Source organism: Haplochromis burtoni, unplaced genomic scaffold, assembly GCF_018398535.1.
Source record: "Haplochromis burtoni strain Fernald_Lab_line unplaced genomic scaffold, NCSU_Asbu1 Contig_268, whole genome shotgun sequence".
Taxonomy (NCBI): domain Eukaryota; kingdom Metazoa; phylum Chordata; class Actinopteri; order Cichliformes; family Cichlidae; genus Haplochromis; species Haplochromis burtoni.
In genome coordinates, this window is record NW_024582629.1 from 324,549 (window position 1) to 338,717 (window position 14,169).

The 14,169-nt window shown below is 39.9% G+C and overlaps 1 protein-coding gene across 1 annotated transcript in view; it reads left to right on the forward strand.

Moving 5' to 3' along the window:
- The window catches only part of LOC102310084 (vesicular glutamate transporter 1), an 18,396-nt gene extending 4,638 nt beyond the window's left edge, over window positions 1–13,758 (forward strand). Inside the window, exons 2-13 of the mRNA XM_005939540.3 lie at window positions 1,502–1,754; window positions 4,385–4,503; window positions 4,602–4,716; window positions 4,820–4,907; window positions 5,025–5,111; window positions 6,664–6,800; window positions 7,247–7,396; window positions 8,479–8,611; window positions 9,356–9,466; window positions 9,587–9,714; window positions 9,814–9,883; window positions 10,009–13,758. Coding sequence (XP_005939602.1) covers window positions 1,502–1,754; window positions 4,385–4,503; window positions 4,602–4,716; window positions 4,820–4,907; window positions 5,025–5,111; window positions 6,664–6,800; window positions 7,247–7,396; window positions 8,479–8,611; window positions 9,356–9,466; window positions 9,587–9,714; window positions 9,814–9,883; window positions 10,009–10,301 — 1,684 coding nt within the window. The 3' untranslated portion in view covers window positions 10,302–13,758. The remainder of the gene's footprint in view (window positions 1–1,501; window positions 1,755–4,384; window positions 4,504–4,601; window positions 4,717–4,819; window positions 4,908–5,024; window positions 5,112–6,663; window positions 6,801–7,246; window positions 7,397–8,478; window positions 8,612–9,355; window positions 9,467–9,586; window positions 9,715–9,813; window positions 9,884–10,008) is intronic.
- Window positions 13,759–14,169: the final 411 nt, after the last annotated feature.

A 14,169-nucleotide genomic window follows, 5' to 3' on the forward strand; every position in this document is an offset into this window, starting at 1 on the left:
GGGAGGGGGACGACCATCTGCTGTGATTGGTTGGGGGCAGAGGAAGAAGACAGGATGAAGGACTTGCTGTAGAAGAGAGCCAGAGATTAATAACAAGTGTGATCTGACTAACGCTCTAACAGGCTAGACCAATGGCATCATGAACTCATTGGTCCTTTAGCTGAATGAGCTAAAAACTGATCTGTCACTTCCTACTTGTCCACCTCTGAAACATGAAACAATACATAGAAACTATTGTGGCTTTTAAATGCACTGACCCTAAGAAGATAAAACTGGATATAGTTATACATCCAATATAAATTAGATTTTATTGATACTTTTATTGATTATTGCCTCCATGATTGCTTTTTTTGTCACTGTTTCACTGAAGTGTTTGTTGCATTCCATGTAATCATACAATGAATGTGATTTACAGTATCGTAACCTGCTCTAGTGTTTTCCTAACCTGTCAAAATTGTGGGTAATTACAAATCAGGAAGAGTCGGTTATGAATGCTAATCTGGTTCATTTAATCTCCTTTCGTTCAGTACAAGTTGTCAAACAAAACATTCCCATGATCTCTGCTCTACATTTGCACAGTTGATTTTTGGCTAAAAGCTGCAGGTTTGAGTTTGTGGATGTGCTTTGGCGAAGTATAGCCATACTCTGTGCATCTCTGCGATCGTAGCTGGACCTGCAGTGGTCTTATCTTACAACTCAGCTTTTCACATGTCATGTTTAATAGATGACTGCTACATTTAGATGCATATTTGATGCTTGTCGGAGGCTGACAGTCCGTGTGGTTTCTAAGGGTTTTGCAGTGAGGCAGAAGAGCAGCTTGCTTTAGGCTTTTCTTTTTTGCTGGCGGTTTCTGTGAGGGTGCAGCGCAGAAATCCTGATTGTATTAACTTAATGTGATAAGTTAAAGTGTTAACAGCAGGTCCCAGCAGTGGGATGCTAATGGACATTTGTGCTGACTGTGATTTTTTTTTTTTTAAGATGCTTGACTTAGCAGTCAAACAGACACCCAAGAGGACTGTCTGAACATCTAAACCCACTCACTTTCATCAGGCCAAGTTGTCAGTCAACAAGCTTTTCAGGATCTGTTTTCACTGTGCCAGCAGGAGATTGGAAAACCTCAGGCCCACTTACTGATTCCTCCGAAGTTAAATCAATGACATGCATTAGGCTTTCAGGACTTAGTAACTGTTGAACCTAGTTATTTCCTGTCACTTATGAATCATTGTTTAGCTTAAATAAACCAGTAAACAATACTATCTGCTAGTAGAAAACTTTTTGAAATGACTCATTTGCACGCAAGAGTGTTTTGTTGTGTATTTTCAAGGTTATTTCTTTAGCAAGTTATGCTTAAGAGATAAGAAATACAAATATTTTTGTCTTTATTAAAGAATACAGTTTATCTACCCCCTCTTCAAAGATAACTTGTCAGATTTGTGATACAGGAACAATAAAGTGACCTAAATGTAGATGACACTTTTAATCTACCCACTTTTCCTCTCAGAGCTATCGAGAAGAAACAGGAAAATGGTGAGACCATCGAGCTGTCGGCAGAGGGCCGGCCAGAGCTGGTGGAGGAGAAGGAGATGCCTGTGGTGGACTGCACGTGCTTCGGTCTGCCCAGGCGCTACATCATCGCAATCCTCTCTGGCATTGGTTTCTGCATCTCCTTCGGTATCCGGTGTAACTTGGGCGTGGCTATCGTCAGCATGGTCAACAGCCACACCATCTTCAAAGACAACAAGGAGGTTATAGTGGTGAGTGACAGCAGATGAGTCTGAGTTAATGTTAAATTCTCCCCTGAAGTGACACAGCCAAATTACATATTGTGTAATATGACTGTTTATGTTTATGTTGTTTTAAGATTGTTTTGGCCATGGGGGGTTGTGCTAGGTACCCTACATATGACTATATACAGTGGGGCAAAAAAGTATTTAGTCAGCCACCGATTGTGCAAGTTCCCCCACTTAAAATGATGACAGAGGTCAGTAATTTGCACCAGAGGTACACTTCAACTGTGAGAGACAGAATGTGAAAAAAAAATCCATGAATCCACATGGTAGGATTTGTAAAGAATTTATTCGTAAATTAGGGTGGAAAATAAGTATTTGGTCACCTCAAACAAGGAAAATCTCTGGCTCTCACAGACCTGTAACGTCTTCTGTAAGAAGCTTTTCTGTCCCCCACTCGTTACCTGTATGAATGGCACCTGTTTGAACTCATCATCTGTATAAAAGACACCTGTCCACAGCCTCAAACAGTCAGACTCCAAACTCCGCCATGGCCAAGACCAAAGAGCTTTCGAAGGACACCAGGAAAAGTATTGTAGACCTGCACCAGACTGGGAAGAGTGAATCTACAATAGGCAAGCAGCTTGGTGTGAAAAAATCAACTGTGGGAGCAATCATCAGAAAATGGAAGACATACAAGACCACTGATAATCTCCCTCGATCTGGGGCTCCACGCAAGATCTCATCCCGTGGGGTCAAAATGATCATGAGAACGGTGAGCAAAGATCCCAGAACCACACGGGGGGACCTGGTGAATGACCTGCAGAGAGCTGGGACCAAAGTAACAAAGGTCACCATCAGTAACACACTACAACGGCAGGGAATCAAATCCCGCAGTGCCAGACGTGTTCCGCTGCTGAAGCCAGTGCATGTCCAGGCCCGTCTGAAGTTTGCCAGAGAGCACATGGATGATACAGCAGAGGATTGGGAGAATGTCATGTGGTCAGATGAAACCAAAGTAGAACTTTTTGGTATAAACTCAACTCGTCGTGTTTGGAGGAAGAAGAATACTGAGTTGCATCCCAAGAACACCATACCTACTGTGAAGCATGGGGGTGGAAACATCATGCTATGGGGCTGTTTTTCTGCCAAGGGGACAGGACGACTGATCCGTGTTAAGGACAGAATGAATGGGGCCATGTATCGTGAGATTTTGAGCCAAAACCTCCTTCCATCAGTGAGAACTTTGAAGATGAAACGAGGCTGGGTCTTCCAACATGACAATGATCCAAAACACACCGCCCGGGCAACAAAGGAGTGGCTCCGTAAGAAGCATTTGAAAGTCCTGGAGTGGCCTAGCCAGTCTCCAGACCTCAACCCCATAGAAAATCTGTGGCGGGAGTTGAAAGTCCGTGTTGCTCGGCGACAGCCCCAAAACATCACTGCTCTCGAGAAGATCTGCATGGAGGAATGGGCCAAAATACCAGCTACTGTGTGTGCAAACCTGGTAAAGACCTATAGTAAACGTTTGACCTCTGTTATTGCCAACAAAGGTTATGTTACAAAGTATTGAGTTGTATTTTTGTTATTGACCAAATACTTATTTTCCACCCTGATTTACGAATAAATTCTTTACAAATCCTACCATGTGGATTCATGGATTTTTTTTTCACATTCTGTCTCTCACAGTTGAAGTGTACCTCTGGTGCAAATTACTGACCTCTGTCATCATTTTAGGTGGGGGAACTTGCACAATCGGTGGCTGACTAAATACTGTTTTGCCCCACTGTATGTCCAATGGACTCATAAAATGCTGAGTTAGGATTTAACAACATGAGAAAATGTTACACTGACTGGAATGATAAAACACGAGTAAGCGTACCAAAGTGTCACATTATTAAAATGAACACAGCAGTACTTTCATGAAAATGATTTCTCTCTGTATTATCACCTGAAGGCAGCACCTCCTATGATCCCAAGCTAACTAGTCATAAAGGGAAGAGCTAATTTCCGCAACTAACCAGGACTGAACAATGCAGGCATCCTAAAAACCAACCCACCAAATCAAACAAAGTCAGAGTAAAAACAAAATGCTGGCTATGAAAAAGGTTTATTCCAATTCCAGCTGTTTGATATAATTAGATATTAAGTATCGGACCACGCCTCCAAACACGATGCTTCCGGTTCTCATCTATAACTTCCCCCAGTTCTACAAGCTATTCCCTCTTGTTTACGTGTCTCACCCTCCCTCCCCTTTTCAGTTCTTTAACTTCTTCAATGCTATTTAGTACACGGGGATCTGCCAGGCCTGGGAGCCGCCGGCAGTTCCCTTTGAGGCCCCCCCCAAACCGCAGCTCAATTCGTGTCCAAGCATTCACCTTTACCTACTTAAACGTCAAACCTAACATGAGGACGTGGGCCCAGCTAGTGAATGTTTGATATAGTTGAGAGATATGGTGGAATACTTGTGGCTGGTCAGCAGATGTCAGTAGTGGTCAGCATCTGTTTTTTTATGGTTCTTATTTACTGTTAATTATCTAATGTCCACTTTTAGATGATGTTAAAAATAGTCTTTCTTTTGAGAAGTGAAAGAATAACTCATCTGCACATATCCAGATATGATTTTAAATGATGTGTCTTACTGTGTGTCCCAACAGAAAGCACAGTTTGACTGGGATCCTGAAACGGTGGGAATGATCCACGGTTCATTCTTCTGGGGATACATTGTAACTCAAATCCCAGGAGGGTTCATTTGTCAAAAGTTTGCAGCAAACAGGTCTGTTAACCTCCTGCACCGTGCAAGGAATAATCAGCTTTTGTCGCACAGCATATTCAATGGGGTAATTTCTTCTCCGTGTTTTGTTTCTTTTTCAGGGTGTTTGGCTTTGCTATAGTGGCAACATCTTTCCTGAACATGCTCATTCCTACAGCAGCTCGTATGCACTTTGGCTGCGTTATCATTGTCAGGATCTTTCAAGGACTTGTGGAGGTGCTTCTCTCTCCCCTGAAGTGCAATGTGCTTCTGTTTACATAATGCAGTTGAGATTATTTACAATCATGCAAATTCCTACATTCTACTCCTATTCCCACAGGGAGTTTCATACCCAGCATGTCATGGTATTTGGGCCAAATGGGCACCACCTCTTGAAAGAAGTCGCCTGGCAACAACAGCCTTTTGTGGTGAGTCCGTGATCAGTGGCCCTGCTCTGCCTGCAAACAATGTGTGATAGATTAAGACAATTAACAACAAATATATCTAAACAATATCAAAATAAAATCAAAATTTTCCTGTTTTAGGTTCATATGCTGGTGCTGTGATTGCCATGCCATTAGCTGGAATCCTAGTCCAGTACTCAGGATGGTCATCTGTCTTCTATGTGTATGGTAAGACGCCTTTAACCTGGGCCTCATTTCAAACCCTTCAGTTTGGAATGAATATGCATTTTTCTAATAAGCTAACTGTTGTTGATACATGAAAATGCGGATGCTTGCTACGACACTGAACGCACACAGTAGAGCCTCACTCATAATGAAACTATGAGAAAAGGAAAACCACAACAGACCAGCGCCATAAATACCAGAAGGATGTAGTCTCATGGTAAAAAAGAAATTACACCACATGTCGTGTCAGAACTGTTATACGTTCGGACACAGTACCGTGGAACGAATCTTGAGCAATGCCTTAGTTCTTTTTATTTTTCGACAGCGCAGCAATTTATTGAAACAGCATATGTGACAAAAACTGTTTTAGTTCAATAGTTCAGTACAATTGTAACAAAGTTGAAAGTCAATATTTGACTACCTTGATTCTTTGGCACACAAAATCTGAACTCTTTGAAGGACATTCAAAGCTCTTCTTTGGATGTTGGTTGCCTTTTGTTTTGTTCTCTGGGGATCCTACATTCCTAATTAATGCTGAGGTAAACTTGGGGAGGCCAATCCACAACTGTGTGTTTTCCCTGTTTCCCTTCTGTCTTCTTGACAGCCACCCTCCCACTGAGACAAACTCTGTTGAAGCTTCAGTGAACAATAGATTGATGTATTTCTTGGGAGCACTTAAAGTCACAGTGTTAGGCATTATTAAGGTATTAGCAAGTGCTTAATTCATTATTTTTGCAGCATTACTCCTCATTAGTTTGACATTCATAAAAACAGATATATTATTATGAATGTTATTATGATTATTAGTAGTGATGTAATACCAGTGATAGTTGTACATGATGTAACAATAACAGACAGATAAACATATCTGTATTTATAAAGCACATACTAAGGAGGAGTAATGATATATAAATGTTTAATTAAGCACTTATTTTACTGTGTGACACTTTTCTGAAGTGCTACCAACGTTTTTACTCTTTCTTAAGGACTTTCGGATCGCCTTCATTTGCTGATAGTTTTTTTTAGATGTGCCGCTTCCTCTTTTGACCTGCAATTGTCCAGTTTCGGCAAAACTTTTAAAGGAAGCACTGCACAGCATGCTGAGATATGCTCAGCACATCTCAAGTATTTTGAGTGCTTAAAGATTCAGCAGACAGGTTTTTGCGAATCACTTTGTTGGTGGAAAAAAACATTTTTTTTGTATAGAAATGGAGCAAATTATTTGTACTAGCAATGTGTAGACACAACACTGGTTCATCCCTCAAGTCGGATCAGCTCAGTGTCACGTGGCTTAACAAATAAACACATTCTTCTGAACATAGTCAGGCACGGGTACAAAAACTGGCCTGAAAAGTAATCGACGTCTAAAGAAAAACTCATGAGGGCTAAAGAACCATTGCTCAAGACCACTTTTAAAAGTTACAGCAAAGTCTGGGTACTTGGAAGAAGAATCTAAAGACATGAGGGGTCTTTGTTTGCACAGTATTGTAATAACAAATGAGTTAGTGTGTAAAAAAATAATCTTTTTTCTCCAATCTGCCTGTTCCTTCCCCAGGAAGTTTTGGTGTTATGTGGTATTGCTTTTGGATCCTGGTCTCGTATGAAAGTCCGGCAGCTCACCCCACCATCACCGAGGAAGAAAGAAAATACATTGAGGAAAGCATTGGCGAGTCAGCCCAATTTACAGTAACGGTCAGTACATGCAACAGATTTCTCAAGATCTGTCAATTAAAACACTGCACTTCATTCAAGGGCATTTCACTAGTTTCCAGGATTGCTATGAAACCACGTTAAAAAAAAAACCCTCTTAAAAATAGATGAGTTTATATGCTGATTCAAAGTGAGATAACGGAGATGATAAACAAGCAAACACTGAGTCAGAAGCTCAATTGTTTATCTGTCACAGTGACAGATTTAGAAACTCTTTGTTAGCACTCATTTCTGTATCTGCAGTCAAGCAAAACTCAGTTCCACACACCCTGCTCTGTTGTCGTTTGTGATGCTCGTTTGTTTCAAAGGAAAACATTTAAGAAATTAATTAGTTATGTGTTCAAGCAAAGAGCTGTACACGTTTGAGACAAAATCAGAGAACTTCTTTACAAAATCACTAAAATCATCATCACATTTTTCCCTTACAGAAATTCAACACACCGTGGAGGGCCTTCTTTACCTCCATGCCAGTGTATGCCATCATCGTAGCCAACTTCTGCCGAAGCTGGACTTTCTACTTGCTCCTCATCAGCCAGCCTGCTTACTTTGAGGAGGTCTTTGGGTTTGAAATTAGCAAGGTAACACGTGCAGCCGACAAGCAAAAACCTTTCAGCAGTTATATCAGAAAATAAAGGACATCACTGCAGCTTTGGTTGCGTGCCCTGCCACTGCAGTGGTAAATTTAAATGTCCTCATTTCTACCATTGCAGTTTGCACACCTTATATTGACAAATCATGAAGCACTGACAACAATTTTTCACCTTAATTTACTAAAATTACATTTTTTAAATTGTGTTATTCTATGGAACATATTTTTTTTTTAATATCAATTCATTTATAGGCTGTTACACTGAAGCATTTCTATTTTAGTGTTATTGGTCATTCAAAGCTTTGTCTCATATTAACACATACACCCAATTTAGAATCACTAATTAAATATCCTGTATGTCTGCCTGAGGAAACCAGAGTACCAGAAGAACAATGGCTTTAGGGAGGATTTCTAGAACCATTCTGGCACCATTAAAATGGTCTGCACCACCCTGCTGCAAATAAGCAACAGGAGAATGCACAGAGTGCAACTGCCCATTGACAGGAAATGCTCTCTATGTTCCTTCTGCAGGAAGGATCCTGGACCTTGAATTTTTTATTACAAGATCCTGATGTCAGCCATCGTTCTGATGTCTCAGAGCATTATCTTGACAAAATAAAAAGTGTGTTTTGTACACCTCTCTCCATGCTTTTGCATATGCTATATCTACACTGCTGACATTTATGTTCAAGCTCAACTTTGACCTTTAATGAACTTAAATTTTTATTTAAAATCTTGGTGAAAAATAAGAGTTTTCTAAATTTGTTTTTGTATTTGAATGTAGTTTGTCTTCCAAAACTGCACCTTAAAGTCTGGAAGAAACTATATGAATATGTACTTTTCTGTGCCTCATAAGCACGTTAGCTTGAGCTCCAGTCCAGGCAGATTATAACTGTAGTGACAGAAGTTGCTGCGATAGAGTGGTGAACAGTCTTGGGTCCAAATGTAAAATATTTCCTTACCCAGGTTTCTGAGAATGTACGTACAATAACATGGCAGAGATCGCACTGTTTGTGCCAACTTCCATGGATGTTTTGCACCTGTTAAGGCTTTTTTCTTGTTCTCATCTAGGTGGGGATATTGTCTGCTCTTCCTCATCTGGTTATGACCATCATTGTGCCCATTGGTGGCCAGATTGCTGACTATTTGCGATGCAACCACATCATGACCACCACGAATGTCAGGAAGCTAATGAACTGTGGAGGTAAGAAAGAACCAACTAAAGGGAAAGGAAAACGAAAACTTGCATAAATGAAACAATCACATTTGACAGGACAGAAACAGCCTGGGAAGTCAAGGGCAATGTGGACGTGCTCACATCTGTGAAGAATAAGTGGCAAATGCCAGTCAATCGACACAGCACCTGTCTGTGAGCACAGGTCTCATTCAAGGACATCGAGCTCTCATGCCACGCTCATGGACTCTCATTATCTGTGCAGCCTGTAAGGGCTGCAGGTTATGCTTCCAAACTGGACAGACTGACAATGCAATAACTAAGTGTTCCCTTAATTGTTTATGGAGCAGGGTATATATGGTCCTTTAATTTTGAGAGGTTAAATTGGCACATACTCAAAATCTTATATAAAATTATTTGAATTTTATGTTGTTTTCTGCATGCGCTAACTTTGAAGTGAGTCAAGCGACACTGAAGAAACAAGCACAGTAACACGACTGTGGTGAGAAGTCATTTACCACATAAGGCAAATGATGACTCACCAATAACAGAAGCCCTGCCACTGTCCGCTATTTTTACATTGTAGAGAGAAACCAAACAGCAAACACCAAAGTGAAATGCAGAAGCTTGCAAGGCACTTATCTCTAACCAATCGACAAGACTTCCAGGCCCATTCGGTTAGCGAAAAGTGTGAACACAAGGCAACAAAATAAGCACTCACACTGTTATATTTTAAAACTATTTATATGTCTGTTTTTTGCTTGCTTGCATCAGGGTTTGGGATGGAGGCTACCTTGCTGCTGGTAGTTGGTTTTTCACACACAAAAGGCATTGCCATTACATTCCTGGTCCTGGCTGTGGGTTTCTCTGGTTTCGCCATTTCAGGTGAAATATGAAGTGTTCCTTCAAAGATTTTATCATAAATGATATGCGACTGAAAGTTAAGCAGCTACATAGTTCTGTTTTTATCACAAGATGGTAATAATATTAATGGTTCCTCACAAGGTTTCAATGTCAACCACCTGGACATTGCACCGCGGTATGCTAGTATCCTCATGGGTATCTCCAACGGCGTAGGCACCTTGTCTGGGATGGTCTGCCCACTTATAGTCGGTGCCATGACAAAGCATAAGGTGAGAACTGTTTCTGAATTTGTGACTCTAACTGATAATAATGTGTGCTTGTAAGTGTAATCAACTTTCTCATGGTTCTCTCTCACGTTTTCCTGGTAGACGCGAGAAGAGTGGCAGGGCGTGTTTCTTATTGCCTCACTCGTTCATTATGGAGGTGTTATGTTCTATGGTATGCATTGTCTCCTTTCTTGCGCTTAACCGGATCAACTACAAAAATTCTGAATGAGGAAAATTCAGCAAAACTCTGTATACTTGTCAGCTATAACAGTCAGTGAGTTTGTGTGTCTGCTGCAGGTATTTTTGCATCTGGAGAGAAACAATCTTGGGCAGAGCCAGAGCAGCTGAGTGACGAGAAATGCGGGATCCTGGACGAGGATGAGCTTGCAAATGAGACGGAAGAACTGTATCGCACAAGCGGTGGAGTGGGCTACGGAGCCACGAACCAGGCATCGGATCCCAACGGAGGGGGCATGGCTGGGGGAGGAGGAGGAGGCTGGGTGTCAGACTGGGACAAAACTGAGGAGTATGTCCAACCAGCCGGAACCAATAATTATCTTTACGGAGGAGAGGGCGACCGAGAGTTATAACGTAAAGCCAGCAGACACAGTTTATCAGCAATGTGGAATTTCACTCAATGGCATTAAAAAACTGGTGGGAATGTGGGGATGGACAATTTTCAGCAGGTCTGACTATTTTATCATAAATTAAGAATTTCACAGAGACTGCACAGTAGAGGTGAAGACAGTAGTAAAAGTAAAATGTGTTTGTGCATGAGTGCAGTCGTTATACGCTGTGTGGCAGAATGGTGTCACCGGCCCACCTTCAGACATGTCGGAGGACGGCTTTAGGCCTGGTGTGGCGTTCTTTGATGCTTAGTCATTGTAACTGTAGAAACTGGACTGACATGACATGGATTTCATTTCTATGCCTCTTATTTGTATTTTAATCACTCGTGATTACACATCTTTAGGCGCACAATGATCACACTGACTTTTCTTTTTAGGAGAAATTGATATCTATTGTCAGATTAGTTTCGAAGAAAAGATTTTTCATAGGGGTGGCCAAGAGAGAAACAACCTGCTGTAGGTTTATGTATTAGTCTTCCTAGTCAAATGGTACATTTACTACATAGAATAATAACATATTTGTTTGATTTTTATTTTTCACCCTTATCTGATTTAAAAAAACAAAACAAAAAAGATCTGCAACCATCTGTTGAGATACTCTCATTCATGGCAAAACAGGTTTGCTGAAGATATAGTAATTTCTGGATGTAATTTCTCCATTAATATATAGTTGAACATAGCCACCCATGGCCACCCCTTGTCTCTGCCCCTGGCCCCAACAGGTTTTTGGTTGTTTTGTTTTCTTTTTCATTATTGTCCTTAATGTGCACATTTTAGAAAAAAAAATCATGTGCCAATACAACACAATATATAATGTTCTGTAGTATTGGTTTATTCATCCACTGAAAAAGGAACTGAACATCTGCAAATAACACCACATCTGGCTTTCTTTAGATGCACTTTTTAACCACTGTATGTAGTGGACTACTACCTTGCCTACTAGCTGTCATACTGTGAAAAAAAGCATATAGGATTAGTTTAAATCTCCAGAACATCAACGTCCTCTTTTAAAATTAGACTCTTAGGTTAGAAACTATTTTTCTTTCTGTTTCTTTCTGTTTCTATTCTTTCTGTTTCTATTTCTAAATAGAAACAGAAAGAAATTTTGCAAAAACAGAATTTTGCTTTGTATGATTAACATCTAATGCGTCCTCTATTGGTATTATTTTGTTCTGCTCCATCTGTGTTTGAGGCTGGCATCAGAGGAAGCAGTTTGCTGTCTCCAGTGAAGTGGCAAAGCACAAACAGCACCAAGCTGAGGCTGTGGGATCAGTTTTGTAGCGCTCTCATTTGAAGGTGGACTTTAAATTGAATTCATATGTGTTTAATAATCCATAAAATATCAATTAAAACCAAGACCAGTTAATAAAAATGCTGAAAATCCCAACGGCATTTCTCTGGACAATTTATTTTTTATTAGTAGATGTGGTCATGTATCTAGTTAGTCATTAACTAGTAATGGGATGGTACTGTTTACTGATAGGATTGATATTAAATGTTAGGATTTTTACTATTTCTGTCATTTTTCATTCATTTATTGTTAAATGTTCTGTTCTTAATTATAAACTAAATCTATGTGTAAAGGAATGTGGAAAAATACTGAAGAATAAAGCTTAGAGGTGATAGCTTCCACAGTAGTCACAAATCTTTATATTTGGCAGTTTACCCTTATGCATTGCTGCCATTTTAATGTTTTAACCTTTCATATCAGATGGTACAGAGTACGTCTCGCTATAAGTTCATTATTACGCCTGATTTGTACTCCACTGTAAAACAAAACATCTGTTTTCTCCATGTCAGCTCTGTTTCATGCATGATTCAGACACTAAGTGTGCAGGTCTTAAACATTCCTGACCCTTGGTTTCATGTTACCCCTAATGCTCTGCTCCATCCCAGACAGAATATTGATCACTGAGCTTAACTGTGAGCATTTGGAAATGAAGCAGAAAAATAGATTTTGACGGCACAGCCGGTAAGAAGCACAAAGCCTTGGGGTCTCTAAAATCAGTGGTATCATCATGCATCCATTTGTGATTGAACATATAACATATTATACAGTATATGATACCTGATAAGCATGCAGCACTGCATCCGGTGTAATTTACTTGCCCTATTGCATGCCAGTATGAATGTTGTGCAGAGGCAAAGGACACAGTAAAGAATGGACTTAAGAGAGCCTGAAGACCTAAAAAAAAGTTACGACAGTAAAGGGTCAGCATTAGCTTTCTATTGAAATCAAATATCTTGTGTGTGTGTGTAAAACCATTACTGGAACTACTGTAGATTTCCTCTATGATCACAGCAATACATTCTAAGTTTTCAAACCACAAACAACGAAAAAACATGACATAGCATATTACCATCGTTCACATTTTATTTAGCACAACCAGTAAGAAATGCAGAAGCAGTGTGTTAAATAACCAACACCCTATTTTTCAGTAGTTTGTAGAATCTCAAGCAGCAGTAACTTGAAGTGTCAACTCACTGGCTGCAAGTTGTCCGTTCTCTGCGGCTTCAAAACAAGCCTAAATCATTACCCCTCCACCTCCGTGCTTGACAATTGGTAAAGTTTTCACATTACTGCAAATTGAATCCTGGTTCAAATAACCTGTGTGGCTCAGACCCCACATTACATCACTTTACATTACAGGGGTTAGGGCTGTGTTCGATAGGGGACAAACATCTTCTCTCTGGTTGTCTGTCCAAAACACATCGTTACAGAAATTGTTTTGCCATCTTTAAACAAATGCATTTTTCATATTCCATGTGAAGACACAGATAAAAAGTAGTTTCGGTCCTGTGTTAAAACTGAAAACACTAACTGTTCAGCTGAGAAACTGTAACAGCTGTAATTTATCACAGATGGGTGTGTTCATCCTTATCACTTAAACACAATCACATAAACACCATGACTAAAGCTGAACATGTTAGATAATTACATACGGCTATTTTACATATTGTTCTTTTATTTTAAAACCTCAAAGTTTTAAAGCTATGAATTATATTCCTCCCAGCCTTAGTGTCATGGTCTGTGTGCAGGTAGTCAGGAAAAGAAGCAAAGTGCAGAAGTCATGGAGGCAGAAGTTAACTTAACAGAACCTCAGCTTTATTGCTAGCAGAGTGCTAAAACTGAAATAACACGGGAACAGAACACAGAGGCAGATACGGTGGTACGACGCGACGCTGAACATATGAAAATACAGACAATAAATACAAGAAGAACACGAGGGAATGAGACCAGATGGGGGACACAGCTGATACAAATTAACTGATGGGACCAGTCAGACACAAAACTAGAAACATCAACATAAGACACAGACCTTCAAAGTAAAACAGGAAATCCATAGAAAAAACTCAGAGGCTCTGAACTAAACTTATATTAAATACTAGAAACTAAAAATTACAATAAAAATACACAAAACACTTGGTCACAGACCCAGGACTGTGACACTTAGACTAGCAGCCTCACACTGTAGCACAGGAGACACTGTAGGACATAAATGAATAAAAAATGACACAAAACATCTTTGTAGTAATAATATTATCTCAAGCCTTTATTCCTGCTATTTGTTTTTTAGCTATTTGTACATATTAACCAGCATCTGCGTGTGGACAGCAGAGAAAGAATTTCATTGTACAGAGAAATGCTTTTTCTTTACACACATGACAATAAACGCTTTAAATCTTTGAATCTTGAATCGTGTACAGTCTTTCAGCACAGAATATTAAATAATCTACCGTATGTACAAAAACAACAACAAAAAACCCTGAAAGCAAATGCAAAACGTTTCCAAAACAACAAAAACATCCCGTAAAGGCAAAACTTTTT